This window comes from Acartia tonsa, chromosome 4 (genome assembly GCF_053477335.1).
Source record: "Acartia tonsa isolate MP-2025a chromosome 4, ASM5347733v1, whole genome shotgun sequence".
NCBI classification, from domain to species: domain Eukaryota; kingdom Metazoa; phylum Arthropoda; class Copepoda; order Calanoida; family Acartiidae; genus Acartia; species Acartia tonsa.
The window spans coordinates 39,300,025-39,326,519 of record NC_137263.1 but is presented as its reverse complement, the minus strand read 5'-3'; the positions used below and the strand labels follow the sequence as shown (position 1 = coordinate 39,326,519).

Sequence of the window (26,495 nt, the reverse complement as noted above, 5' to 3'; positions counted from 1 at the left end):
ACAGTGCAGTGGCGATTCCTCTTAGAAGGGTGTTGATTCCCTCCCCCAGCATATTAGAAAACTTTCCGGGACATATAAAAAGCTATATTGTAAATCATAATATGTACGTATTAATCCTAATTTTTTACTCTAGGTTGGAATAAGAGTTTTGGAATTGACTGGAGATTTTTGCGCCGAGGAAATTTTTGATTTCATACTAGCATATACGCTTCTAGGGAGTCTCTTAAAGTTGTTTAGATTATAACAAGGATGACAACATCCATAAGTAGCGAAGCACAAAATTCGTAGATGGGACTGACGGTCATTGTTGATTTCTTCAAACGACGGGAAATTTAATTTTGATATCTTTAACTGAAAAAATTTTGAAAATCGATTAATAAACACCAAAGATATGGGGGAAAATGTAAAAAATATAAAAATAGCCAAAAACCTGCAAAAAGGCAGTCTGACCGTCATTGTTGTTTTCTTCAAACGATGGGGAATTTAATTTTGATATCTTTAACTGAAAAAAGTTTGAAAATCGATTAATAAACACCAAAGATATGGGGGAAAATGTAAAAAATGTAAAAATAGCCAAAAACCTGCAAAAAGGCAGTCTGACCGTCATTGTTGGTTCTCCAAACGACGGAAAATTTAATATATCTAACTGAAAAAATTTTGAAAATCGGACCATCAACACCAAAGATATGAGGAAAAATGTGGAAAATAAAAAAAATAGCCTAAAACCTGCTAAAAAGCCGTCCGACCGCCATTGATGTTTTATAGTTAATTGTGCTCCTTAATGATGGAAATGTTGTAAAAAAATTTCAGCTTTCTATCTTTTATAGGAGCTGAGTAAATCCCATTTCCCCCTTAGCGTTACGGACTGACGGACAAAGTGAATTATAGAGTAGCTTCGCTACTAATAATTGTCAGCTGAGACAGGGTGATTTTTTCCGCGACGCCGCTTATCTTTCTTATTGCCTCGCGGTTTGTTACGTTTGTGGCTGCAGCACTGCAATGTTAGCCGCGTGGCTGAATGTGCATATACCGGCGAGCCTTGGTGTATGACATGTTAGTACATTAATAATAATGAAACAAGGATGACAACATCCATAAGTAGCGAAGCACAAAAAATCGTAGATGGGAATATGTACAAGTAGATTTAAATGGTATTTATTAAAATCAAGAATAGATTTATTGGGTAAAATAAACACGAAACCTTGTTTTTTTGTATGATGACAATGGTCAAAGTAAATTACATAAAAGATACTCATAACAATGGGAAAAAATATTTTGATACTGATATCCCCAAAAAGTTTGAAAATTGGATAAAAAAAACAAAGATATGGGGAAATATGTAAAACATAAAAAAATAGCCAAAAACCTGATAAAAGGCAGTCTGGCGGCCATGGTTGTTTTCTTAAATTTTTATATCCTTAACTTAAAAAATTAGGAAATTCAGACCATATCCACTGAAGATATGGAGAAAAATGTAAAAATAGCCTGAAACCTGCTAAAAAGGCAGTCTGGCCGTCATGGTTGTTTTCTTTAAAAGACGGGAAATTTTATTTTGATATCTATAACTGAAAAATTTTTGAAAATCGGACTATAAACACGGAAGATATGGAGAAAAATATGGAAAATATAAAAATAGCCTAAAACCTGCTAAAAAGGCAGTCTGGCCTTCATGGTTGTTTTCTTTAAACGACGGGAAATTTAATTTTGATATCTATAACTGAAAAAATTTTGAAAATCGGACCATAAGCACTAAAGATATGGAGAAAAACCTGCTAAAAAGCGGTCCGACCGCCAATGATGTGTTATAGTCAATTGTGCTTCTTAATGATGGGAATGTTGTCAAAAAATTTCAGCATTCTATCTTTTATAGGAGCTGAGTAAATCCCATTTCCCCCATAGCGTTACGGACTGACGGACAAAGTGAATTATAGAGTAGCTTCGCTACTAATAACATTCTGTGAAATAAAAAATACGTAGGAGATAGAGAGTATAATAACAAGTCATGTTATAGTATCAACGCCAGAGGTATTATATAATTGTATTTGCTATTCTTCTCGAGAAGAAACCCATGTTATGTTTATCGGTCGGTCTGTTGCAGATTATTTTGTTTTGTTGCACACTGTGACTTATTTCATTTTCCCCTCCTTGCCTAAAACATGTTGTCTTCATTCAACTATTAATAGTTCTTTCCAACAAATCGTTAAAGTAAGGAAAAGGTTTTATCTGCTAAGAATCCCATTTTAAGGCTGAATGATTATAGTCATATTGTCCATAAATCTATTTTATTTTTATAGAACATATTGCACTTTTTGTATTGTAAAGAAATGGGATGCTGTTAGTCGGAGATTCAAGGACAAGGGTGATATTGTGAAATCCTTGCGGCTGGTCATGATTGACGAGGTCCATCTCATCAATGATGGGGACAGGTTCATTTTTTTTATAAAAATACTACTGGCGGCAGGGGTGTATATTCTGCACAAGATTTATTTTTTTTCCCCTGCTACAAAATTTTTTATTTTTTTCCCCCCTAGATTTTTCTTAAAAAGTAGGGGGGAAAATATAAAAATATTTAAAGAACTCTATATTTTATTTATTTTATCCCTCCTACCACACATTTTTTTAGTTTTTTTAACCAAGGAGGGGGGCGAAATGGAAAAAATGTTTTCAGTTTTCTTAATTTTTACATTTTTTTTTCCCTCCAACCACTTATTTTTTATTTCCCCCCCCCCCCCTGAGCAGGGGATCCCATGCAGAATATACACCCCTGACTGGCGGTTTTTTAGACTCTTAGGAGTGTCTTAAAATAATTATCAAAACAGATGAATACAACTCAAGACTTAAATATGACTATTCTAAAATTAAACCTTAACGTATAATTGGAATGGTATTGAATGGCATATGCCCTACTTTAATCCGTTTAATAAAAGGAGATCTATAAAAAGTAACATTCTTGAATTATACATATTGGACAAAGCTTAAATTAATAGCTTAAAAGTTCAGTTGAGAATTGACTGTTCCAAAAATATACTAATATTTCAAAAATTATTTTGAATATATAAAGTTAAACTCGCATTCGCTGATATTGAAAAGTGCTCACTAACATTTTTTGCAGAGGCCATGTCTTGGAGGCCATCGTGAGCCGGCTAAAAACAATGAATTGTCCTGCCAGATTTGTGGCCGTATCTGCCACATTTCCCAACGTGGAGGACGTGAGTAGATGGCTGGGGGGAGATGCTGCTCTACATTTCAACTTCACAGAGGAGTACAGGCCTGTACAGCTTAACAGGGTTGTTATTGGTAAGTATTTTTACATGACACTGCACTGTTCAAGGGGAGTATGCAAAAAAGGCGCATATGGTCTAAGAATTTTACTGACACTGCACTGTTCAAGAGGAGTATGCAAAAAAAGCGTATGGTCTGGGCATTCATGATAGTGATGATAAGCTATTTTTATTGTTTTGCTTTTGCATCACCATGCATTATCCTGTGATTTATTTAGTATCATTTTGAATTCTACAAAGCATTTAATACTTTTTTTCGCAACTACCTTTTTTGTCATTAATCTATGATTATTAAACCTAGCCAAGCCATGGACTACAAACTTGTCAATTATTTGCTCTCGTTTGTTCTTGTGGAAATATTTCTTAACAAAATCTATCATTATAAGACTCAAATAAAGTTTTTAAAATTTTGGAATTGTTTTTCACAGCATTATTAATAGAGTACATGAAAGAAGAAATATTACTTCTTTACTTCTTAACTTGTAGACGGATTTAGATTGTTTTAAAGGAAGCCTGCAAGAAATACCACGCTTTAACTGCTGAAAGACTGCCACATGTAGACCAAATACCCCAAATTTGAAGCCTTCAGCTTGTATAACAAAAAAGTTCTAGTCATTTTAAAATAACATTTTATGTACACTGAAAATTTTGAAAGAATTGCAATGCTCATGTTGAAAACTTTGAAATTAAACTACGTGGCCTAGAAACAAAATTATAAGCTTTTTTTTGTCATAAATTTAGGTTTCCAGTAACTAAGGGGGGGGGGGGAAGTTTTGACACTTTCGCTTACTCGGTGATTATTGGGCTAGGTATTAAAGTTAGACTATAGGTTATTTGGGATAAAAGTTTACTTTTGGTTAGTACTTCACGGATTTTTAATCATTTTTTGGATAACCCCACCCCCTAGCCCCCCGGGGCTCAAAATCCCCCTAAAAATGAACCTAACCTTAACCAGGAACCATTTGACCAACAGAGATGATTTCTTAAACTTAAGCTTTTATGCTTATAAACTAACTTTTGATTTAGAAGTCAGCCCCCTGCCACCAACCCCTAGCCCTCCGGGGCTCAAAAAAACCCTAAAAATGAACCTAACCTTAATTTTCTCAGAAACCATTTGACCAACAGAGATGATTTCTTAAACTTAAGCTTTTATGCTTATAAACTAACTTCTAGTTTACAAGTCAGCCCCCTGCCACCAACCCCTAGCCCTCTGGGGCTCAAAAAAACTCTAAAAATGAACCTAACCTTAATTTTCTCAGGAACCATTTTACTAATAGAGATGATTTCTTAAACTTAAGCTTTTATGCTTAAAACTAACTTCTGATTTAGAAGTCACCCCCCTGCCACCAACCCCTAGCCCTCCGGGGCTCAAAAAAAACCTAAAAATGAACCTAACCTTAATTTTCTCAGGAACCATTTGACCAACAGAGATGATTTCTTAAACTTAAGCTTTTATGCTTATAAACTAACTTCTAGTTTAGAAGTCAGCCCCCTGCCACCAACCCCTAGCCCTCCGGGGCTCAAAAAAACTCTAAAAATGAACCTAACCTTAATTTTCTCAGGAACCATTTTACCAATAGAGATGATTTCTTAAACTTAAGCTTTTATGCTTATAAACTAAGTTTAAGTTTAGAAGTCGCCCCCCTGCCACCAACCCCTAGCCCTCCGAGGCTCAAAAAAACCCTAAAAATGAACCTAACCTTAATTTTCTCAGGAACCATTTGACCAACAGAGATGATTTCTTAAACTTAAGCTTTTATGCTTATAAACTAACTTCTTGTTTAGAAGTCACCCCCCTGCCGCCAACCCCTTGCCCTCCGGGGCTCAATAAAAACCTAAAAATGAACCTAACCTTAATTTTCTCAGGAACCATTTGACCAACAGAGATGATTTCTTAAACTTATGCTTTTATGCTTATAAATTGAGTTTAAGTTAAGAAGTCACCCCCTTGCCGCCAACCCCTAGCCCCCCGGGGCTCAAAAAACCCTAAAAATGAACCTAACCTTAATTTTCTCAGGAACTATTTGTCCAATAGAGATGATTTCTTAAACTTAAACTTTTATGCTTATGAACTAAGTTTAAGTTTAGAAATAGCCCCCCTGCCGCCAACCCCTTGCCCCCCGGGGCTCAAAAAAAAAAAATGAACCTAACTTTAATTAAAATTTCTTATTTGAAGAGTTAGAGGTACACTTATTAAACCAAATATGCTTCTTTTTGGATGTTATTGACATATCTGCTGAACAAAAATATAATCGGCCTCCAGGTTCAGGTGCTGCAGGCCTCCAGGTCCACTCAGGAGACAGGTAAAAATTTAAATTTCTTATTTGAAGGTATAGAGGTACACTTATTAAACCAAATATGCATCTTTTTGGATGTTATTGACATATCTCCTGAAAAAATTAGAATCGGCCTTTAGGTTCAGGTGCTGCAGGCCTCCAGGTCCACTCTCGACAGGTGAAAATTAAAATCTCTTATTTAAAGAGTTAGAGGTACACTTATTAAACCAAATATGCTTCTTTTTGGATGTTATTGACATATCTGCTGAAAAAATTAGAATCGGCCTCCAGGTTCAGGTGAATATCTAAAATGGTTAGTTTGGAATTTAGAGGAAAGGTATTTAAATAGAATAAGGTTAAAGTAAATAATATAGTCAAATTTATTGTTTACGGCTTCAATATGTGTTCCCGACAGGCTCCAGGAGTCTGCTCAACAGGTAAAAATCCTTATGTGTAATGTTTGAATTAAGATGAAAGGTTACTAAATAGAAATAAAAAATATGTACAACAAGAAACTTAATCAAGGTATAAAAAATCTAAAGTTATCCTATATGATAGCTACTTATTTCCAGTGAGCAATATTGTCGCCATTTTAGAACTCTGAAAAAAATACCTTGCAGATTAAATTATTTGTTAAAAAATACAACTTACTTAGGGTGGGTCGATTTTGGAATTTCACATTAGTAGACATTGGCAAGGGTTACTAGGCCAATATAAAATAGACATTTTAGGTCTGTCTAGAAGTCTCCTAGAGGACACCTTGAGCCTGCTTGGAGCACAACTTTCTCTAAATTCAAAAAATACAATTTGTTTAATTTTCCCTATCCAGCAGTCGCCTGGAGGTCACCTAGACCCTGCCTAGAACACATATCTTTAAATAAGAACTTTTAATTTTTACCTGTCTCCAGAGTGGACCTGGAGGCCTGCAGCACCTAAACCTGGAGGCCAATTCTAATTTTTTCAGGAGATATGTCAATAACATCCAAAAAGATGCATATTTGGTTTTATAAGTTTACCTCTAATTCTTAAAAAAAGAAATTTTAATTTTTACCTGTCTCCAGAGTGGACCTGGAGGCCAATTCTAATTTTTTCAGCAGACATGTCAATAACATCCTAAAAGATGCATATTTGGTTTAATAAGTGTACCTCTAAACCATCAAATAAGAAATTTAAATTTTTATCTGTCTCCTGAGTGGACCTGGAGGCCTGCAGCACCTGAACCTGGAGGCCGATTCTAATTTTTTCAGGAGATATGTCAATAACATCCAAAAATAAGCATATTTGGTCTAATAAGTGTACCTCTAACTCTACAAATAAGAAATTTAAATTAAGGTTAGGTTTTTAGGTTTTTAGGTTTTTTTTGAGCCCCGGGGGGCTAGGGGTTGGTGGCAGGGGGCTGACTTGTAAACTAGAAGTTAGTTTATAAGCATAAAAGCTTAAGTTTAAGAAATCATCTCTGTTGGTCAAATGGTTCCTGAGAAAATTAAGGTTAGGTTCATTTTTAGAGTTTTTTTGAGCCCCGGAGGGCTAGGGGTTGGCGGCAGGGGGTAGACTTCTAATCTAGAAGTTAGTTTATAAGCATAAAAGCTTAAGTTTAAGAAATCATCTCTGTTGGTCAAATGGTTGCTGAGAAAATTAAGGTTAGGTTCATTTTTAGAGTTTTTTTGAGCCCCGGAGGGCTAGGGGTTGGTGGCATGGGGCTGACTTCTAAACTAGAAGTTAGTTTATAAGCATAAAAGCTTAAGTTTAAGAAATCATCTCTGTTGGTCAAATGGTTACTGAGAAAATTAAGGTTAGGTTCATTTTTAGGGTTTTTTTGAGCCCCGGAGGGCTAGGGGTTGGTGGCAGGGGGGTGACTTCTAAATCAGAAGTTAGTTTATAAGCATAAAAGCTTAAGTTTAAGAAATCATCTTTTTTGGTCAAATGGTTCCTGAGAAAATTAAGGTTAGGTTCATTTTTAGGGGGATTTTGAGCCCCGGGGGGCTAGGGGGTGGGGTTATCAAAAAAATGATTAAAAATCCGTGAAGTACTAACCAAAAGTAAACTTTTATCCCAAATAACCTATAGTCTAACTTTAATACCTAGCCCAATAATCATGGAGTAAGCGAAAGTGTCAAAACTTCCCCCACACTAGTCGCCGGAAGGAAAAAGCAGTTTTTTGAAACAGGCTCTCTGAGATTATTACAGATTCTGATATATACATATATAGACTAATGAAAAATGCAAAAAACGAAATCAAAAGCGTTCCTTCTTGGGAGAAAATCCGGGAAAAAGATTTTAGCTATTTTTAACCTAAAATTCACATTGGCAAGCCTGCATAGAAGTACAGGGTGCGCCACATAAATCCGGACTTTTTCTTATTTTTTATCAAATGAACATAAAATCGTCAATTTTAAAGATTTTATTGAATTTTAAAAACTTGGAAGTAAACTAGGTATATGACTATTAGATTATTCAATAAAATCGCCACAAGCCTCAATCACCGCCTCTACCCGCCCCCTGAACCGCCCCCCGATCCTGGTCACCATGTCCCTGTCCAAGCTGGCGAAGTTCTCCTTGATAGTTGCAATGAGGGAGGTCTTTGTGGTATGGGCGCGTCTATTGGTTCGTGCTTTAGTGGCGCTCCAGGCCCAAGAGTCAATTAGTTGAAGATCGGGGCTGCTGGGAGGCCATATCTCCTTAGGGACGTGAGTAACTGCAGGATCCAAATTCATCCATCTTTCAAGCTACCCTTCATTACGGCGGCTCTCATTTGGGCCACAATTAAGCTAGAACAACGTTTAATACCTTTTTGGAAATGGCATAAAGATTAAGCTAGGGTTATCATCGCAACACATAGTCTAATACGAGTTTTAAGGTTACAAATGGGCCTTTGTAGTCGAGAAAGGAGAAATTTTCACGAATTTTCACAATTTTTGACGTTTTTGACATCTAAAAATCTGCCACGTTTCACTTTGATGGAGTATTACGGCCAAGCCATTTCAGATAGAGAGCTCTAGTCTTTTCGACTGTCTTACTTATGTATCTAACAGTATACCCAGCAAGTTGCATAACTCTACCTCACCTACAGATGGGCTGAGGTCACATTTAGTGGGCCCTAGTAAAGAATCCAGGGTAAACTATCAGCGCAATTCGATTCTGCCATGTTAAACATAAGCGCTGCCAGCTCGGAGAACACGGTCTCCATCGTTCAAAATTTTTTATGACCAAAAAGGTAATTACCTAAGCTTTTTATAGTGTGGTCAAACGTCATGATTGGTCAAGTAGTTTTGGTGCTATGGCCATTAGAAAAAAGTCCGGATTTATGTGGCGCACCCTGTATATATACAGACATTTTAAACATGTTATTGCTCAGCACCTAGAAGTGGTAGAAAAATGCTATGCATACCATTGGAAAGCCTATAACCTCTAGTTTCCATATTGGTATATAACGTTTTTGTACTATTATTATTTTTTGAGCTATCCTCTGAAGTATACACAAGTTTAATAAATGCAGTTTTTTCTTGAATTTTAAGTTTGACACTTGTTACACAAACCTTTTAAAAATTATATTGCTTAGCACCTAGGAGTTATATAATTATTTTATATAGGTATATTTTATATTTTGGGTGCATTCAATTTTAGCTTAATTAAAAATAGTCTTTGAAATGTGTGTGGTTTGACATTGTAGTAAGATCCAAGGAAGGAGGGGGGGGGGGGGAGTTTATACACTTATAGGCAATAAAATTATGTATAAAATTTTGCTCTGGATGTTTTTGGGTTTGTTGTTATAGTTATTTACATGATTCTCTTTGTAAGATCTCTTATATGATTAAATCTACCAGTAAAAATATTTGAAATTGAATTTTGGCACTATCCTTCTAGGGGCTAGTGGGGTAAAACAGCTCCAAAACACTAACATCTAAGGTCTGAATTTATTTTTAGAAATATCAAGCTCATTTTTTTGTGCATATTTGAGCTAAGTAGCCACTAAAGATTTCATTTTGGCACTTTCCTTCTAGGGGCTAGCAGTTTATAACAGCCCCCAAAACACCAAAATTATAAGTTATGAGCCTATTTTTAAAGATATCAAGATGATTTTTTAATTTAAAATTTATTAACATAATTAAGATACATAGCCACTAATCTTTCTAGGGGCTAGTGTGGTAAAACTGCCCCCAAAACTACTAAAACTTTAAGTTCTGGGCCTTTTAAAAAAAATATTTGGCTGATTTTGTTAAATAGCTGGACTAAATAATCATTCATTAAAGTTCAACATAATATCTTTGAAAATAAGCTCAGAACTCCTAATATTTGTATTTGGAGAATGTTTAACCCCACTAGACTCTAGAAGAAAAGTGCCAAATTGAAATCTGTAATAGCTACTTAGTTCAATTATGTGAAAAATGTTTACATTAGAAATATTAGCTTGATATCTTTTAAAATAATCTCATAGCTTATAATTTTAGTGTCAAAAAATAAAATTTTTAATGTTTTACAGGTAGATCCAATCATATAAGAAAATTCTAAAAAAAGAATCATTTGATAACTATAACAACAAGTCCAAACAGCCAGGGCAAAATCTTTAGTGGCTATGTATCTCAAGTACAAGAATAAATTTTAAATTAAAAAAATCATCTTGATAGGCTCATAACTTATAATATTTGTGTTTTGGGGGGTGCTAAAACACACTAGTACCAAGAAGGAAAGTGGAAAAATGAAATCTTTAGTAACTACTTAGCTTAATTATGCAAAGCAAAGTTTACAAAAAATTAGTTTGATACCTCTATAAACAAGTTCAGACCTTAGATGTTAGTGTTTTGGAGCTGTTTTACCCCACTAGCCTCTAGAAGGATAGTGCCAAAATTCAATTTTCAATATTTATTCTGGTAGATTTAATCATATAAGAGATCTTACAAAAAGAATCATGTTAATATCTATAACAACAAGCCCAAAAACATCCAGAGCAAAATTTTATACTGAATTTCATTGCCAAAAAAAGTATAAACTCCCCCCCCCCCCTTTCTCCTTGGTTCTTACTACAAACTATACACATTTCAAAGACTATTTTTAATTAAGCTAAAATTAAATGCACCCAAAATATATAAATATACCTATATAAAATAATTATATAACTCCTAGGTGCAAAGCAATACAATTTTTAAAAAGTTTGTGTAACAAGTATCAAACTTAAAATTCATGAAAAAAATTGGATTTTTAAAACTTGTGTATACTTAATAACTTAGCTCAAAAAATAATAATAGTACAAAAACGTTATATACCAATATGGAAACTAGAGGTTATAGGCTTTCCAATGGTATGCGTAGCATTTTTCTACCACTTCTAGGTGCTGAGCAATGACATGATTAAAATGTCTGTATATTTCTATGCAGGCTTGCTAATGTGAATTTTAGGTTAAAAATAGCTAAAATCTTTTTCCCGGATTTTCTCCTAAGAAGGAACGCTTTTGATTTCGTTTTTTGCATTTTTCATTAGTCTATATATGTATATATCAGAATCTGTAATAATCTCAGAGAGCCTGTTTCAAAAAACTGCTTTTACCTTCCGGCGACTAGTGCCCAACCTTATATTTTTACAATAAAAATACCCATTTTTATAGTCAAAATCATTAAAAAAAATTAAGTTTTACTTGCGTTGTACCGAATGTATTGTAGCCAATCAGAAGGCTGAATCAGCTTAACAACCAATCACAGCTAAGCTTGTATTAGTTTACCCCTTTGTTTCCGCTATGATTTTCGTTTAAAAATGCAATTTAAATCGAATTTTTTTCATAGATTTTTACTATGAAATGTGGTGTTTTTATTGTAAAAATGTAATCAGTTACAGGCAATATAAGTTTATGACAAAGATAAGGTTATAATTTTGTGTCTAGGCGACGTAATTTAATATTGTTTTTTTCTTTTATGAGCATTGGAAATCTATCAAAAATTCCATTGTACATAAAATGCTTTTTAAAATGCCTAGAACTTTTTTTTTATTGAAGCTGAAGGCTTTAAATTTGGGGTATTGGGTCTTCTTGTGGCAGTCTTTCAGCAGTTAAAGTGTGTTTTTTCTTGCAGGTGTCCTTTAACTTTCTATCTTTCTCTATTTTATTTACTTTTTTTCTGTATTTGATCTATATTTCTTTTCATGAATTATTTTAAAGTTTTTATTCTTTAGGTTACCCTTTTTACAAAGGACAATCCGAGTTCAAATTTGAGATGAATCTATCTTACAGGTAGAAAAAAGTACAATTTACAGTATGGATCGAATCCTTTAAAATTTCGGTGGATTAGAACTGGTTCTAAGTAATACTGAAAATTCATGATTCGTATTATAGTAAATTTTTACGAAAATTATAATGAAAATTATAAAATTAGTATCGGATTTTTATGTTCGAGCCTTTTGCTACTTTGGCCAAGAAAACTGGTATTGATATTATACTTATTTTATGATCTGCAGAAACTTTCTATAATAAGATTGGATGATTAACTTTTATTAATCTAATGAATTGCAATTAAAGTAATAAGAATAATGCTCATTTATAGTTATTATTAGATTAGGTACCTATTATATTTTTTTAGTGATAAAACAATCATTAAAAAGTATTAATATTATATTACCAAAGGCTTGGACGTATAATTGATGAGTACGGGAATGGAAAACCTTGCCTAATATTTTGCACGACCCGAAAGTCAACCATTCACACAGCCAGCATTCTATCACAGGTCTAAAATAAATTGTTATATCTATATTTTAATAAGGTATAATGTCCAACACTTTGGCATTTTTCTGGAAAATTATGTAACGACTTTGCCGCTTGATTTTTCAAAATGTAACCTGAAACTTTTGTTCGCTTTTCAATTTTAGGGATGTTTTATATTTGTAGTACCGTGGTCTAATTCTTTTTGTGGACAGTCCTTTTAATGATTATAATAAAAAGCATTTATATGAATTGTTTAAAATTTTAGGAATACAAGGCAACCTTTTCTGGGGCTGCCAGATCCAAAATTATTTCGGTTGCAGAAACTGTTATGGATCAAAAGTTGAAAACCCTGATTCTTGATTATGGCATAGGATATCATCATGTAAGTTGGAATATTTTAGGGTTTTGGGTTCACATCCACATTTCAGGCAGGTCAGGCAGTTAAAGACTTCATTCAGACATGTGTTTCTTGAGAGGATTGCTTTCATGGATTTTAAGGGATAAAACAAATTATTAATTTAAAAGTTGACACAACTACCAGTGTAATTTACAGATCAATATCCCCTTCCTCCTTATGTTGCATCTCATTTATTTCACCAACTCGAGGACTTGATTCAGAAATTAATTTCTACTTGAGATTGTTGGGGTAAACTCTCAGAGTAAAGCTGGTGTAGGCATTCAATTAAAGGACAGTGGTTATGATGAGATAAGTTGGTAGGGAGAAATTTTGAACAGAATCCTAATATCTTTTCCCTGCATGACCATCAAACCTAAGATCCAATGAAATACCAAAACGACATAGCTTAGTATTTTGATTTAATACTGTTGTATGTTTAGGCTGGTTTGTGTCCATCTGATAGATCTGCAGTAGAGAGATTATTTGCAAATAATCAATTGGTAAAATGTTATGAATGTTTGTGTATTAGAAGGCCAAAACAATTATAATTAATTCTAATGTAGCAAAAATATTTTTTTCAGCTTTTATAAAAACAAATGAGATAATGCTTTGTCGCCAACAAGAAAAAGTATTTATTTGTTTAGATTCCTCTAATTCTTATATACTTACTTGATTATTGAAGGATATTAGCTTTTAGTTTAATCCATAACTGTTCTTTCTTTTATATTCTCTAATAGGCTGTGTTGACCTGCACAAGTACTCTAGCCCAAGGGGTCAACTTGCCTGCTGAGCTTGTAATCATCAAATCAACTCTGCAAATGTTCAAGGTAATATCCTCTGTAATTCCTTTGGCTTCTCTATTTATATTATTAAATTACATATTTACCTAATGATTTGAAATTAGTATAAAAAAAATCCAAATTCAAATGTGATGATTATGTGCAGACTGGCCAGAGTGTACGTTTTGTACGTTACGCATCAAATCTGTGTACGTTCTGGACGTTATTTTGAGATGTGTACGTAACGTATTTTGAAATTTGTATTTATGTACGTTTTACATTTTTTTAAAAATAATAAGAATCAAATATTAGCAGAAAAGTAATTTGTATGTTTTGTACGAAAATTTTTGCAAAAACAATAGGTGTATATTTAAAGGGCGAATATAGGTTCAATATAATATGATTTTATTTCAAAGGTGCAAGTATATACATTATGAATAACTTAAACAAATTTAAGATATTCCACTGGATAATGCTGTTTATGGCAAAAAACCATGCAACCTGGGCTAATTAGTGAAGTCAAAGGAGTGGTTCCCTAAAATATTCAAATACCCCTGCCTTACACCAGGATGCGTGTAAAGGTTGCTGAAATACTATTGTTATAACGTAGTACTAATAAATTGTAATGTGTTTTTTCGGAGGTTCTGTCAAAATACTTTCTAGACATTGCTGAAAATCTAATTAAACATTTGTTACATATCTAATTATAAAGGAAAATATTTACAGAGAAAATTTGTCCCCGTACGCATATTTAATATTAATACGTCATGGAGAAAGTTTAGTTGGCATTAAAATAGCAGACGATCGCATACTTAACCAAAACAAGGTTTTATTTTAATTTATTTGCATCAAGATGAAATACTCTCCCAACAAAGTTTTAAGTTAAATGTGTGTGTATGTATGTATGTATGTGTGTGTGTGTGTGTGTGTGTGTGTGTTTATGTATGTGCATGTGTTTGAGAGTTTGTATTCTTCGCTGAAACAGTAACACTGGCCACTGGGCCTGCGGAATGAATTAGTAGAATTTAATGAGTCGATGTCGCTACAAGGACCAAAAAGGCAGGTAATACTAGAATGTATTTTAAAATAAAAAATTCAAAAGGAATCATTGAAGTTGAAAGAAAAAGGAAATGTGTGACTTAGAGAGAAATAAAAATTTTTATAAATGCATTAAGTATTTTGATATAAATTTGACTATTGTAGCTAAGTATTAAAATAAAAAAATTCTTTTCTTTCAGGATGGAAAACGTAAAGCAAATTTTAAGAGGAATTCTATACAAAATTAGGTGAGAAATATTAATTTTTAGAAGGGAAGCTAGTCTTCAAATAACCCCGAGATACGTGTTTCTCTAAGAAATGGTATCATGGAAATGGCATATATTGTCGGGCCTTGAAACTTATGAATAAAAGCTTGGATAGACAGCTACAGCTGAATTCATATATTGGGGCTGATCTAGGCTAAATTCAAGCCATTTTGGCTACGGCTGACTAGCTTTGTCAGGCTAAGTTTGGCTATAATTGTTCCCTCCTTTTAGTTTTCTTGTTAAATGGTTAATTGGACTAGGAAACAATATTTTAAAATTAATTCTAGCGTATACAGGGAGGGAATTTCGTTTTTTTTGTCACTGGCCCCTGAAGTTTTATGATACTTTTTTCTTTTTGTTAGCTTACCAACTTTGGGAACTTTTATTGAATTTTGATGGTTTGTTCATTAAGTTGAGTGTCTAAACGTTTCAACAACTAATTGTAATCAACAGAAGGGATAATTTTGTCAAACATCATTAGTGATTTAAATAAAGGGGGGAGGCGGATGTGCCACTTTTTGAAATCAAAAGTAAAATGTGATTGATCTCAGCCCATAAAAGAGTTACAGCTCTAAAATTCTGCACAGCAGTTGCTTTTGTGGTGAAAAATATGGGACTTTGAAGAAACAGCGGCGGAACCGCCGGTCCGGTCGAAAACCGACGTTTCCCGCCGAATTTTTGTTTGCCTTTTCTCGCCATAATAGAAAATTTTCAATCATCTGAGATAAACTTTTTTTTCCATAAAAATTTTGCTTATATTTTCACTTGATACTTGACACTTTTTTTAATATTGACATATTGACAAAAAAATTCGGCGGTTCCGGCGCCGTTTCTTCACAGTTCCATATTGTTCTCCACAAAAGCAACTGCAGTGCCGAATTTTAGAGTTATAACTCTTTTATGGGCTGAGATCATGCACGATTTACTTTTGGTTTCAACAAGTGACACATCCTCCTCCCCCCTTTATTGTCTCATCCCTTTTCTGAGCGTATAGCATAATAAAATCATAAGTATGACAAGATACTCTTATTTATAACTAACAAGGTACTTTGGTACAGATAAAAAGATTGTAAGCATTTCTACCCTTATTGATATTTTTTTTTGTGCCCGCCAAAATTTAAGATTAGATTTTCAATTTTTATATGATTTTCTTATAATACAACCCGCAACATTAGCATAAATATAGCGTGCCTGCTTGCTGTTGGGTTCTAGGTCATAACTACTTTACAGTAAAGCATTTAAAATGGTACCTAATGCTGCTATGTGAAGTACGTGACACTGATAATGAGAGTAATGGAAATGCCTTGGCCCATAAACAGGTGCAATTCTTTACCATGCACTGTTTTTCCTTGAAATCATTAAGACAAACTTTTTTAAAATTCCGAAAAATCTAAGTTATTCAAGGATGTTAAATGGTTGCCTTTTGTTTCTGTGTTAAAACTAATATTGAACTATTAAGGGGATCAGATGTGTATACAGTACATACAATCCTTTCACCACCTGGCTTAATGGAGTGACCAACTATTGGAGCCTACTTATCACAAGAATTAGTTAACTACTTGACCTAAGCCTGCTATTGGAAAGAAATCCAGCAATTGAATTTTAGGTATACTGTATTCTGTACCTTTTAAATACCAAATACAAATTTTTTTGTAGGAGGTGGATGTGTAATTAATAAAGTTTAAGTAAATGGCCTAATCAAGATTGTAATAATATGGCACACCTTTAATCAATAATAAAATAAAAGAAAAACCATCATGTGTGGAACAAAAATCAACCTTATAAACAATTCATTTCTTAATGTTTTAAATGGATTTTCACTTTCTTATAGACACAAAATGGAAACTTGTATCTTCATTAACATTTACCTATTTCCATCACTTTTGTGAAATATATCTATTTAATTTATTTAGATTGAGCTGAGAGACAACCTAATAATCTAGGAGATCTGCTTCGTCATGGTATAATTGTATGATCCTGGCTACTTCTAATGTTTCTTCATAGATCATTTTACCCATTTTAGATCCATTGATGTAAACCTATGTTTTTTATAATAAATATTTTGTAAGGATAGTCGTATTCAGTTTTATGAGACGTGTAGCTACTCTAATACTAAGTGGTATTTATAAAGTCTGTTTTTACTGGTTCATTTCGTGGCAATGCCTCTGAAGATGTGTTTCTTTCTATTTTCACAGGAGCTTTTGTCCTATTTCTAGCCCCTGCGGGGCTAATTGCCTAACCATGTGGGACAATCACCTGACCTAAAATAACCTATAAAAAGCCATTGAGAAAATACGACGAAACACTCCTCAAGAGGATTTGTCACGAAAGGGGTTAAACCCAACTTTTTTAACGACAAATTTTTATGTGATAATATTATCCGATTGATCTGATTTTTGGAATACTGATTCCTATTACAACAAAGAACAATTTTAAAACCAAAGCATCTCTAAAGCCAAGTCCTAAAAATGTAAGTATGTCCTGAAACTATATCCTGTATTTAATTAGTTTTTAAACAACTTTCCTTACAATTTTGTTTTGACTTTTAAACATTTATATTCTGCTTAATCAGTTCTGATGACACTCTACAAGTGTTAATTTTTGTTTGTCTTACCGTTTCAGAGCTTCACTTTTATGTATGTTGTCATCCTTGTTTGATAAACAACATTGCCAACTAACAAATATCAGATAAATAAAAAGTTGCTAGGTATTAAATTCTTTTGATATTTATATTTCTTAATTCAAAATCTAACTAACCGTAGCTATTCCGCTCGCCTAAACACTGCGTTATATTTAAAGACGTTAAAATGGTTCTCACTTCTATATCAGGTGGCGACATAATCAGTTAAAGTAGGGGAAATGTCTTAGCCCAGAAAAAGCACAACTCATTACCATGCACAGTTAGGACTTCCTGACATTGATTGACATGGATTGGTTAACTAAAGGGTATTTGACCATATAATGCTGCAAATTTGGTTCAGAGTTACACTAAAAAAGGAGTATCCTGTCAATTTAGAGTACAACCGAGGCTAATTAACTAATTAGCTAACCTCAAATTCAAAGATTTTTTTAAAAAATTGAAGCTAGTCTATAATTAGATTGGTCTGCCTTTGTGTAAAGATCATCTGTGATATGTAATTTGGTTATGTTAGAATTGTTCTATAAAATTCAAACTTTGTCGGAAAGTTCCTGAAACCATTTAGAAATTTAACTTAGGTATTTTGATTATTCTTAATTTTCAAAAGATATTTTTTAGGGTTGTCAATCCGTCGAATTTTTGGCCCGGATTCGGATTCTTACAAGAATCCGTCAAAAATAAAATGGATTCTTATTTTTTGACGGATTCTAGCAATAAAATAAATAAAGGGATTAAATTTTACCGGGTACTGGGAAGTATCTAAAAATGCGTTTTTTTCATATTTTCATAAGTAGTTTTCTCCTATTTCATGGTTGTGTAGGTGAGGAGAGATGGGGGGGGGTGATCTTTGCCTTCAGAGAGAGGGGGTTGAAAGAAAAAACTCAAAGCCTAACAATTTAGAATCCGAATCCGCTATTAAAAACGGAATCCAGTAGTGATGGCAATCCGTCGATTTTTTGGGCCGGATTCGGATTCCGGATTCTTAAAGAAACCGTCAAAAAAGTGGCGGATTCCGGATTCGGGATTCTAGCAATATTTTAAAAGGATTTTAATTTTTTTTTAATTAAGTGCTACATATCAATGTCCTAAAAATCAATGTTCTTGGTGTTCTCTATAATTCACTTCCGAGAATCGAACCAGATTTTAAAAGATATTATATATACTGATGAAAATCTTTGCCTTCAAAGAGGAGGAGCTGAAAGAAAAAACTCAAGACGCTAATTTTAGCCTACCAAATAAGAATCTGGAATCCGCTATTAAAAAAACGGATTCTGGATTCAGATTCCAAAATTGGCCGAAAATTTGGCGAATTCCGGATTCGGATTGCCAACCCTAGAATCCGGATTCAAAAATTGGGCGGATTCCCGATCCACGATTAGGATTGCTAACCTAAATATTTTTACAAAAAATTTTACCTACGTTATATTGTTATTTATAACCATGGTTTTTAAAAGCGAAGCTTATCTATAATAAGGGTTGGTCCGGCCGTCCATAACGGTTAGCTCTTTTCTTTGATCAAGGCAAGTTGTCCATCGATTATAAACTCTGCATGATGATTCCTTAACAGTTAGGAACTTATTTAAAAGCATAGCAACTCTTTAATCGTTACCAGAAAGTCGGTACATCCATTTCAAACATGCTTATTTTTAACTGTTTTTGACAACATTTCTTGTATGATCTAATTATTAAAATTATCCTATTGATTAAAAACTTTGATGATGGTTCTTATAATTAGGGTAGGTCGGTCTGCCGTAACTATTTTCGTTAATTAGAATTAGTTAGAATTGACCTATCAATTTCAAACTCTGCATGATGATTCCTATAACATTTTATAACAATTTAGAAAGTGTATCAACTCTACAATCGTAGCTAAACATAGATATGAAAATTAAATTGCCTAAAACCATCCAGAGACCTATAAGAAGCTTTACTGTAAAGAACAAAATCGGTTATGCGGTTAGCAAGACCCTTTGCTACAGACAAAACAAGTTTACTTCTTTATAAATAGGATAATAATTGTCGAGATATGAAAATAATGTGTTGATTAATTCATTTTTCAGTGTGGTTTCTTTGTCCGTCAGATGTGTGGAAATTTTGACACTTTTAATCCAAAATCGAGGGGTTTGTAGGGGGTACGAGCTTTAGAAGGTTTATTACAAATAATACAAGTGTATTTTTGTGCTAGGTTAGGGATACACCCCCTTGAAGACTACCCATACACTCAAAAGACAAAAAAGCATCCCATAATTTAGAAGTAGTTGCACAAAGGGGGGTGTATCACCGCATTTAATTTTGACTGGAGGGTGGGAAAACCCCTTTTACACCCCTATGATTCTAAATCTATTAAAGTTGGTGATTGCTAAATTTTTAAAAAGGTTTAAGTGATACTGAAATTGAAAAAAACTATTCCACTTTGTGTTCTAAATAAGTTTTAACAAGGATGACAACACTTATAAGAGGTAAAGCACAAAAAATCTTGGTTTATAATATGGACATGGAGAAAAGCATTTTGTATGTAAGAAAATCGAGAAAAAAATCATGTTTCCAAAAAAATGTTTTATATGGACAGACGGACATTTCAAATTATAGAGTAGCTTGGTTACTAAAAAGAAACATATCATCAAACAAACGTAAGTAACAAGTATGTTACACATCAACTACAAAAGTTTTGAAATGTTTAGGTATAATTTATTAACTAGTTTATTTCAAAGCATAAAACAACAATAACAAATAGATTGTATACCTACTTAAGTTTTAATTTAACAAAAAATATAGTAAAAGTATAACAATATAAAACGATAATTACAGGGGAAAGGGAGGACCAGGTTTTCACTACCATAAACTTATTTTTAAAAGAAAAAGTATCTATCTAACAAGACAAAAATTTTGTGGAGGAAAATTTTTATTCTAGTAGCGTTCTCTCATTGGATGGTGGCAACACCCTCAAAGTAGAAAGAAAAAAATGTGGAGTGAATTTCTACCCTTCCTTTTTTATTTTATTCCTTTAAAAGCAACAGGATCTCCACTAGGATCTCGTAAGCATCTTGACATTGCACATTTTCAGCTAAACAGTTAGAAGAAATATTCATACTTCATAGGAACTTTCCTGAAAAATATAAAAATTCTTAAAAATCTAAAACTTTCAATTAGTGGCGTGTTCAGGGTTTTGTTGAATGGTTGATACCCGCCTTAAACTCAAATTGAGTTAAGTGTATTGTCAGAGGGGTGGATTCACCTTCCTATATGTCCCCCCTCTCCCATACATACAAGAAAGTCAAACTAGCACCAATTAATTTTTGTGATTATTTTTAATTCTTAAAATTACGATCCGAAATATTTTTTTGCCATCTTTCTTAAATTGAAGTGAAAGTAACGTTTTTCGAAAGTGAGGCTTTACTATAATTATGATCTGATCGTCCATTCAGAAGTAACGGCTAGCAACTTTTGCTTATTTAGGCATGATAGAATTGTGCTATTGATTTCAAACTTTATATGATGATCCCTGTTACAATAAGGTATGATTTTGAAAGCATAGCAAATCTAATACTGATTACAAAAAGTTCCTAAGCTCATTTCAGAGCAATGATTCCTAGAACAAAAAGGTACAATATTTAAAATAAAGCATCTCTTTAATCAAGTCCTTAAACGGAATCCTTTTGTGTATTTACAGTTTTGCTAGTTTTTAGTATCCTGCAATTCAAAGTCAGAGACATTTTTCATCTCTTATTAAAAGTAAGAAGTATACCTGAGATTTTATTATTCCATGTTAATATTCTTGTTAGTTTCCACTGGCGATAGTCATATTCATCAGCATGGAGATATGTAACCTTAAAAAATTGTATATTTTAATTCAATAAACTGTTTCCATGGCATTCATTTTCAACTGGCGAAACTTAAAAGTTAAACAAGTATTGTAATATGAAAATTAAAAGCTTTAAATGAAATAATAAAATAAACAGGGGGGGGGGAGAGTTTTCACACATTTGCGTAAACCTGGTGTATAGGCTTTATCTTTGGACTGAAAGGATTTCCCCAAGTTTTAAGATTTTTGGGATAGGTTTCCAGGTTCCGGGGCTAAATTTGTTTAAACGGGATAAGGCGGAAGTGGCACTTCTTGAAACCAAAACTAAAAGTCACAGGAACTCTACTAAATAAAAAGTTAAAGCTCTAAAATTTAGCATGGCAGTTTTGTTTAAAGAGGTACAATATGGAACTATGAAGTAACGTGGGCGGAACCGTTGCTCCCGCTAAAAACCGCTGTTTCCCGCCGAATTTTTTTTGCCTTTTCTTGCCAAATTGGACAATTTTCAATTATCTGAGATAAACTTTTTTTATAAAATTTCCCTTATATTTTCACTAGCTGCTTTATATTTCAAACATGTCAATATTAAAGAAAAATTGCAAGCGTCAAGTGCAAATTTAAGAAACGGCATCATACTTCTAGTATAGCTTCACTTCTCTTCTCCTGCATTAGCAGCCTTCCGCTTTCCTGCCGTTCCTTATATTTGCATTTGGCGAGAATGGGCAAACAAAAGTTTGGCGGTTTTCGGCGAGAGAGGCGGTTCCGGTTCCTATATGTTAATATGCTAATTCAATTATGTAATAATATGTTAATTCAATTATGTAATTTACGTTGATCGTTGGTCTATCAGTCATCTTAAAAATGTTTGTTTTCTCCAATGAAGGGGGGGGGTAAAATTGCAGGTATGTCATGTTATGAGTCACCTCATTTTACACCCCCCCCCCTTCACACCCTTTTTTCTAGATTTTAACAAATAATCTTTAAATCTACGTATTTTCATCCACGATTTTTTTATGCTTTGCTACTTATAGATGTTGTTATCCTTGTTTAAAATTGAAAAAGGTTGACTGTATTCTTACCTGTTATTATCTGTAAATTGTTGAACTTTGTTAATCCGTATTTTTTTGGGCTCCAAACACATTTTTAATAAGACTTCACCTCTATCTTAAGAGCACCTGAAATTTAAAAACAATTTTCATTTACTAAGTTTTATACCTACTCTTGTGTAGAAAAAAACATAATTTCTTTTTTGATATATGATCACTAGTAAAATATAGGTTTTTTAGCCATGAAGATGAATACTCTAGAAATTCGACAAGATATCATTTATTTATACCTATATAGAGAGCCCCACGTTTTTATTTAAATCATAAGTGCATGGCCTAAAGAATAAATTGCATTTGAACTTGAGTGTATTTTTTTTTGAAAAAAAAAACTGTAAAATTATGTTTTTAAACTATAAAATTCATTAAAAAAAATCCGCAAGTTAAAAAATGAAAAATCTGTGAAGCTTTTTAGTAATAAAATTCATTGTTAGTGTGATTGTTTCTTAAATAACAAACATGCCATAGTTATTAAGTGATAATTAAAAAGATCTAAAATAATTTGTGTTGCTTGTGAAAGAAAAGGCAAGAATTGCCAAGATATAGAGAAAAATGAAACGTTGTTTGTTCTCGTAAATCTGGTGCAAATAAAGGAACCAACAGGTCTTTGTAATACTTGTAAAACATATTTATAAACATATTTTTAATTATGAATTATAGATTCAAAGTGATGTGTCTTTTAAAAGCAAAACTTTTCTAAAAATAGTGTCGGTCCGTTCGTCCGTCCAGATATTTTTTTTCCGTTAACTTGGACATGTTAGAATTGTCTTATTCATTTTAAACTTTGCATGGTGATTCCTGTAGTACTTAAGTATTTATGATTTAGAAAACGTAGCAACTATATAATCGTTACAAGAATGTCCGTACTCAGTTTTTCAACAAATTTACTCCAATTTTGTTTTGACACGAACATTTTCATATATTATGATTATTCTATAAGTGTTAATGTTCGTTCGTCATAGTGACCTATTCCAGTATGAGAATCTGTAAGCTATAATAATTCTTTTGAAATCTTTATATACTTTGAAATTTATTTTAAATTTTGAATGCCATCTTGGTTAATTAATGTATTTCTATACAAAAAACAAATATTATTGTGGATTTAAAAGAACTTCATATAAAATAAATGAATAAAACCCGTTGAAATGATGTTAGATCTATGGAAAATAGAGGGTTTTATCATAAAATAAGAAAAAAAATTAGGCCATGCACTTATGATTTAAATAAAGACGTGGGGCTCTCTATATAGGCCTAAATAAATTATATCTGGTCGAATTTCCAGAGTATTCATCTTTTTGGCTAAAAAACCTGTATTTTAATAGTGATGAGTAACTAGCGGCTACGCCCCTAGAAGCCTCTAGTGGAACTTAAGGTAGGGGGGAGGAAAAGTCGACCTCATCCCATTTTAAATTTAAGTTTCAAAAGAGTAAAAAAAATATTTTTTTTGGAGGGGGATGAAGACACCCTCCCCAAAATTAGTTTAAAACCTTCCCAGGACCTATAAGAAGCTTCATTGTAAAGGAGAACAATATCGGTTCAGCGGTTAGCGAGATCCTTTGGGACATATAAAAAACGCTTACTACTTTATATAATAGGATATCTGGTGTAAATATTTTGATCAGTGTCGTGCACAGCATATTACCATCCCTCTTCAACCAAAATCATTTTAAGACGTTTTGATAAAAATCCCTGAGAAAAAAATTGCTGTACAAATAAGAAAAAATAATTGGAAGTATTAAAATAAATTGAATTTGTTTCCGAAAGACAAATTGACGGACTTTTTGATTAGAAGAGTAGCTGCGCTTCAGCTAAAGATATAGAAAACGACGCGTAGTCACAATAAATCAGACCTACAGAGATTTAGATTAATTGAATGGACGAAATTTTTTAGTAGCCGGGCTAATAAGGAAAAGAAAGTATTGAATAAATATAATGAATTGAATTTCCAAAAGACAAACAGACACACTTTCAAATTAAAGAGAAGCCGTGCTTCTAAAGATAAATAAAACTATGCGTAGTCGACGCGACGGGGATTTAGTGTAGTTTAAGATGTTACCATGACTAATTGGAGGTTACTACGAGATTGGTTGGGAGAGGGGATATGGAAAGGAAGAGGACAAAATAGTGAGAAGAGGGAGGGGTGAAAGAAACGAGGCTAGCTAGTGGAAAAAGGAAAGGTTGAGAAATTAATATTATTAAGACTTGGCTATTTTAGGTTAAGAAATATATCTAATATCAAAATAATAATTAACTAATTATGTAAAAATAATTAACAGACATGTGTTATAAAGTAAGAAAAAACAGAACACACATGAAATATGTAATATTTAGAACATGAGAATACAAAAAAACAATTTTAAAAATAACATCATTACTGATGACACGATTTTTTACGAAATACTACTTACTGTAAGAAAAGTGGCGCTAGTGTTTGTTTATTTGTAAACAGCAGACAGAGATATAACCGCACAAGTGTACGTACGGGTAAATAATTGCATTAAAAATACGTTTAGTAAGAAATATCTAACTGCTAAATTATGCGTAGAAAAGTATGACGTGTCGATGACGTCACACCTACTGACGCTTATTTGTTATTGAATTATTGATATATAAAATAAACCAAATTAATATTTTTATGATCTTAAAAGATGCATGCAAATGTATTGATTAAATGAACATAAGAAAAATAGTCAAAAAAAAGCCTTGTAAAGGGCTAAAATAAACGATTTTGTTGGCTGTTTCATTTATCATATGTTGAACTGAATGCAAAAATTGCAAAATCTACTTAAGGATTTTTTTGAATTTTTAAATTTAGCATAGATATTTTAAATGTATGTAATGGCACCTTTCATATAAGCTCATATCATATTAAACCTTTATTCGCCCTTTAAATAAATTCAATAATATCTTCAATTTTCATAGAACAAAAATATGTATGTAAATTATGCATATATGTTATTAGAACTTACAGTTTAAATTTATGGATTTGAAATATATGTCCTATAGATATAGTTTAAACTATTGAACAGAAAGAGATATGCAGTTGACTAAATTCAAGTTTAAATGCATTTCATGCTACTACCCCTTTAATAGATTTTACGATAATTTTTTTCAAATTCTTTATATACTTGGGTAAATTTTCCAAGATATCATATGTTGCACAGTGTAGGATTAAGAAGTCTTATTTTTTGGTATCTTCAGTTTTTAAAGAATAAGAATCAAATATAAGTATAAAAGTATTTGTATATTTATTTGTATTTGTACAAAAAGTATTACAAAAATAGTATATTATCTATAATGCAAAGTAGAATGATGTCTGTCCGTCTGCTTGTCCGTCTGTATATCAGAAGCTTAATATCTCAGTAACCACTGAACCTATTGTGCTCTACTCTTCATGGAATATACCTAATAGTCCTGTGATGGTTTTTGCTATTTTCTTTGGGGGAGGGACACTTAAAGCTTTTTACTTTCTACTAGGATTAGAGGCTTTGTATCCCTCTTTTATAGAATCGTTTGTTGGAAATTTGTCCAAAAAAATATAAAAAAAGATTGTAATTATTTTTTTCATTTAGGCTTCGCCCCAGGGTGCGGTGGGGGTTCCCCCACCCCGCTAATTTGTATTAGTTTACAAAAATAAATTGAGGGGTGGTTGATTTTTTTTTGGGGGGGGGGTGGGTTTCCCACACTCTAAGAAAATAGTCTAGATATATTCCCTGAAGATTAGAATTTAGAACCCAATCTGTTCAGTGGTTACCAAGATCTTAAGCTTTAGACAGACAGGCATTGATTTACTTTGTATTAAAGACTAGTATTTTCTGAGATCTTTAGCAATAGACAAAATAACCCTATATCCTATTATATGTTTATCCTATAAATCCTTTTTTTTCTGTAACAAAGAATCTCGCTAACTGCTGAACCAACATGATCTTTGTGAGGTTGTAGGCTATTTTCTCTGTCCTTCCATATCTCTTCAAGAACCTGTATTCAAAATGGTAGAAAAATAGCCTAAAACCATCTCGGTAACTGTGTGAAGTAGTTATGAAAATCTTAAGCTTCAGACAAAAAACTTACTACTTTATTTAATAGAATATACTTAGTACGTAATAACAGGATGTATGTCTCTCTGTCAGTTTATTTGTACCGAAGGTTCTTGCTAACCGCTAAACCGATATGGTTCTCTTTTACAGGGTAGCTTCTCATAGGTCCTGGGAGAGGGTACAACCACCCTCC

General features: G+C 32.8%; 1 protein-coding gene and 2 long non-coding RNA genes across 5 annotated transcripts in view; 2 read left to right on the top strand and 1 right to left on the bottom strand.

The window, feature by feature from the left end:
- The window catches only part of LOC145317124 (putative ATP-dependent DNA helicase HFM1), a 52,768-nt gene that overhangs the window by 12,017 nt on the left and 14,256 nt on the right, over positions 1 to 26,495 (top strand). For both annotated transcript variants that reach the window (XM_080158032.1, XM_080158031.1), the window contains exons 7-15: positions 134 to 180; positions 1,980 to 2,025; positions 2,323 to 2,426; positions 3,113 to 3,297; positions 11,717 to 11,774; positions 12,165 to 12,264; positions 12,508 to 12,624; positions 13,080 to 13,139; positions 13,377 to 13,466. In XM_080158032.1, the coding sequence (XP_080014158.1) occupies positions 134 to 180; positions 1,980 to 2,025; positions 2,323 to 2,426; positions 3,113 to 3,297; positions 11,717 to 11,774; positions 12,165 to 12,264; positions 12,508 to 12,624; positions 13,080 to 13,139; positions 13,377 to 13,466 (807 nt within the window). The remainder of the gene's footprint in view (positions 1 to 133; positions 181 to 1,979; positions 2,026 to 2,322; positions 2,427 to 3,112; positions 3,298 to 11,716; positions 11,775 to 12,164; positions 12,265 to 12,507; positions 12,625 to 13,079; positions 13,140 to 13,376; positions 13,467 to 26,495) is intronic.
- LOC145317113 (uncharacterized) lies at positions 14,166 to 16,795 on the top strand. 2 transcript variants are annotated; one of them, XR_013878906.1, is made up of 4 exons: positions 14,166 to 14,244; positions 14,657 to 14,704; positions 16,182 to 16,328; positions 16,636 to 16,795. It is a non-coding gene; the product is annotated as an uncharacterized LOC145317113 (long non-coding RNA). The 2 variants fall into 2 exon arrangements; XR_013878905.1 differs by having other exon boundaries at positions 14,217 to 14,481.
- On the bottom strand, positions 20,027 to 21,538 carry LOC145318322 (uncharacterized). Its single transcript, XR_013879307.1, has 2 exons — positions 21,106 to 21,538; positions 20,027 to 20,466 (listed from the first exon to the last, which is right to left on the bottom strand). It is a non-coding gene; the product is annotated as an uncharacterized LOC145318322 (long non-coding RNA).